At 40.8% G+C, this 3,353-nt stretch overlaps 1 protein-coding gene across 1 annotated transcript; it reads right to left on the bottom strand.

The window, feature by feature from the left end:
• Positions 1–1,099: 1,099 nt before the first annotated feature.
• On the bottom strand, positions 1,100–2,402 carry LOC123518789 (cuticle protein AMP1A-like). Its single transcript, XM_045279793.1, has 3 exons — positions 2,350–2,402; positions 1,583–1,788; positions 1,100–1,472 (listed from the first exon to the last, which is right to left on the bottom strand). The coding sequence occupies exons 1-3, from the start codon at positions 2,356–2,358 to the stop codon at positions 1,283–1,285; spliced, it is 405 nt and encodes a 134-aa protein (XP_045135728.1). The 5' UTR covers positions 2,359–2,402; the 3' UTR covers positions 1,100–1,282.
• Between the last annotated feature and the right edge of the window lie 951 nt (positions 2,403–3,353).

Below are 3,353 nucleotides of genomic sequence, written 5' to 3' on the forward strand. Positions count from 1 at the left end.
AGGGAGTGTAGGACCAGCAGGGCGGGGTCTGGAGGTCAGCATACCCATAACAGCAACACACAATCCCTGCAGCGGCACACTGACCCTCTGCCTCCACCCGTCTCGCCACCCTCCAACTGCTCATCATCCACGACCACCATCACCATCCCTACCACCATTGCCGCCACCACCAATAAAAATGATTATTTGTATATATATATATATATATATATATATATATATATATATATATATATATATATATATATATATATATATATATATATATATATATATATATATATATATATATATATATATATATATATATATATATATATATATATATATATATATATATATATATATATATATATATATATATATATATATATATATATATATATATATATATATATATATATATATATATATATATATATATATATATATATATATATATATATATATATATATATATATATATATATATATATATATATATATATATATATATATATATATATATATATATATATATATATATATATATATATATATATATATATATATATATATATATATATATATATATATATATATATATATATATATATATATATATATATATATATATATATATATATATAGAGAGAGAGAGAGAGAGAGAGAGAGAGAGAGAGAGAGAGAGAGAGAGAGAGAGAATTCATATTTTACTTGAATGCAATAAAATGGCAATAGATGCTTTACGAAAAAGTAAAAGTTTTCCTGTGAAAGTAAAAGGACAAAAATATCACTGCCTCTCTGTCTTTATGAACAAAAGGTACGTATTTTTCCTGTTGTGTTGCATCACGAGGGGTCAAGATACTGGGACAAGCAAACTATCAAACAACACATTAACGAAAACACCACGACCTTATGATTCTGATGGCGTCACTTATGCAGTACTCACTCCTAGAGGTAATAAGAGCGAGCAAGCTGTGTGTTGTCTGTGCATTGGGCTGAAAGGAACACGTCAGAAAGTAACAGATGGATCATGTAAGTACTTGTAAGTACATCCATCACTTATATGTGAAAAGAAGCAGATCAACATGTACTGCCAGGTAAACCAAAAGGATTGTTTGCAGTATTGTACTTTTAATTATGATTTACATCATTATATGTACAAAAACGACTTACGTAGAGAGGCATGCACATGTAGCTGCGCAGCGTGCATGTGTTCAGCATATAAATAAGTATAAATAGAGAATAAGTAACCTATAGTTGCGGAGACTGGAGGTCCCTACGAGTGACTGTCAAAGAGTTAGTTGTATCTGTCCTCGGGAGAGCGGTTGCGGTCTTCCTCGGCGGCCTTAGCGATCTGCTCCAGCACGAATTCGGGGATGGGGTGGGGGAAGGCGGGGGCCACTGGCAGCAGATCAGACTGGGGCTGGTAGCCGCCTTCATCGGCGACGAACTTCACGACGACGGGAGTGCCGTCAGGGGCGGTGTAGCTAAAAGAAAGAAAGATTCATTAAAGAAATCATCACGAGTCAGTGGTGATGTGGGTCAGTGCACGTTTCCCATCACGTGTAGAGGATCCTCCTCTTTGCTCAGAACTTACGAGTACTGGCCAGCCTTGATGACAGAACCCTCGGGACCCTCGGGGGAGCCAGACTGCGCCAGAACGATTCCATTTCCAGTCGCCACATCCACGCTGTACCTTCCGTACTCGTCCTGCTGGCGCTCGTCCTTCAAGATGGGCACCACTTCGCGGGAGCTGTAGTCTGGGGCAGCAGCGGCCACCACGGCCAGGGCAGCGAGAACAACCTGTGTGCACGAGACTCCTCTCATTAGTGCTGTGCAACCCTTGGTGAATGTGGTGCACTTCAGTGCATGAGCGGCACTAAGGGAGTTTCCCTCAGACATGGCCAAGCTACTCGTGTCTGCCTGGGGCGAACCTCATTGCTACTCATAAACTATTCGTTTTAGAAAGTCGGCAATTTTTTTTCTCCCTTTGAGATTTTTTTTTTAATATTGAAATGAAGACATTTTTTTTATGAAAATAACTGGAATGTTAGTTTACAGAGAAACACGAAAGAGGCAGTGAGGGTCCTGGATGAGGCCTGCAACGCCCCGCCGGCAGCCCTTTTCACTCGTGATGGATCTCAGGAGAGTGTAATAGTAACAACTCTTTTTTAGATACATCGAGATCACTCACCAAATATTGTAACGTAGCCGTCATGTGCATAGAATCTCTTGGACTGAAGATTGAAATGTGGAAAAAAAAGAAAATAGTGGAAAAACTAAGACAGCCTAAGCATATCGGCCTATGCTGAGTGGGGCGTCATGTGGAACTGCTTAGGGAAACGCGAAGCTACGTATACTCACAATCTGCATTATGGTGTCTGTGCAGTTCCTCAAGCAACTGATGCCCAGGTGTGCCAGACCAAGCTATATATAGGGACCGCGCCGCCCTGACCTGAGTTGCCGGCTGGGGTTGTTGGCCGGGTTTTTTGCCGCCACGTCGTGTCAGGACATGAACGTTTCAAGGTTCTTGCCTCGGGCGCCGGCGATCAGCTGGAGGAGGAGCCGCCGTGCTGGGACTCCTCGGTAGTAAAATAAGAGGGTGAAGTGAACGATGGAATGTTTTGTTCAGGAGACGTGGGAGAATGCGAGTAGCCAGTAACTGTCGTCATCTGGTGATTACACACGCGCGGGTTGTTCTACTTTTTTATTTATTTTTGTGTATGAGAAATCGGTCACCTTGTTTATAGATGTCATATGCTTTTATTACTATTGGCAGTTTTGCATGTCCATTATTACCATCACCTCCACCACAACAACCACCACCACCATCACAACTATTACGACTAATATTACGACTGCTGCTGTTGCTGTTGCTACTGCTACTGCTGCTGCTGCTGCTGCTGCTGCTGCTGCTGCTACTGCTACTGCTACTGCTACTACTACTACCACTACTTCTACTACTACTACTATTACTACTGCTAATGCTACTACTACTGCTAATACTACTACTACTGCTACTTCTGCTACTACTACTACTTACTACTGCTACTGCAACCCCGAACACTATTACCATCTTTACCACCACTACTAAAACCCTTACTAAAAAACAGCAATTCATTTTGGCTTCATAAAACCTACTACTATTACGAAAGAAAGGACCCTTCAACCTTTTCACAACCCACATACAACAATAGCACGGTCATGACATCTATTCCTCTTCCTCTGTATTCTTCTCTCTGTGGCTTCAAGGGGATACGGGGCAGTGATTTTCCTACAGTCTTCCAGCAGTGTGAGGTAAGAGGTAGACTTAGGCAGCTATGTTTAAAATGATTGCCAATGAAATGAGAAGCGTGATGAGGTGTTCC

This window comes from Portunus trituberculatus, chromosome 44 (genome assembly GCF_017591435.1).
Source record: "Portunus trituberculatus isolate SZX2019 chromosome 44, ASM1759143v1, whole genome shotgun sequence".
In the NCBI taxonomy this organism is placed as follows: Eukaryota; Metazoa; Arthropoda; class Malacostraca; order Decapoda; family Portunidae; genus Portunus; species Portunus trituberculatus.

Excerpts from the sequence above, each read along its gene's own strand:
- LOC123518789 (XM_045279793.1), bottom strand. Across the intron at positions 1,473-1,582 it reads ATCAAGGCTGGCCAGTACTC|CTACACCGCCCCTGACGGCA; the intron begins GTAAGTTCTGAG and ends TCTTTCTTTTAG.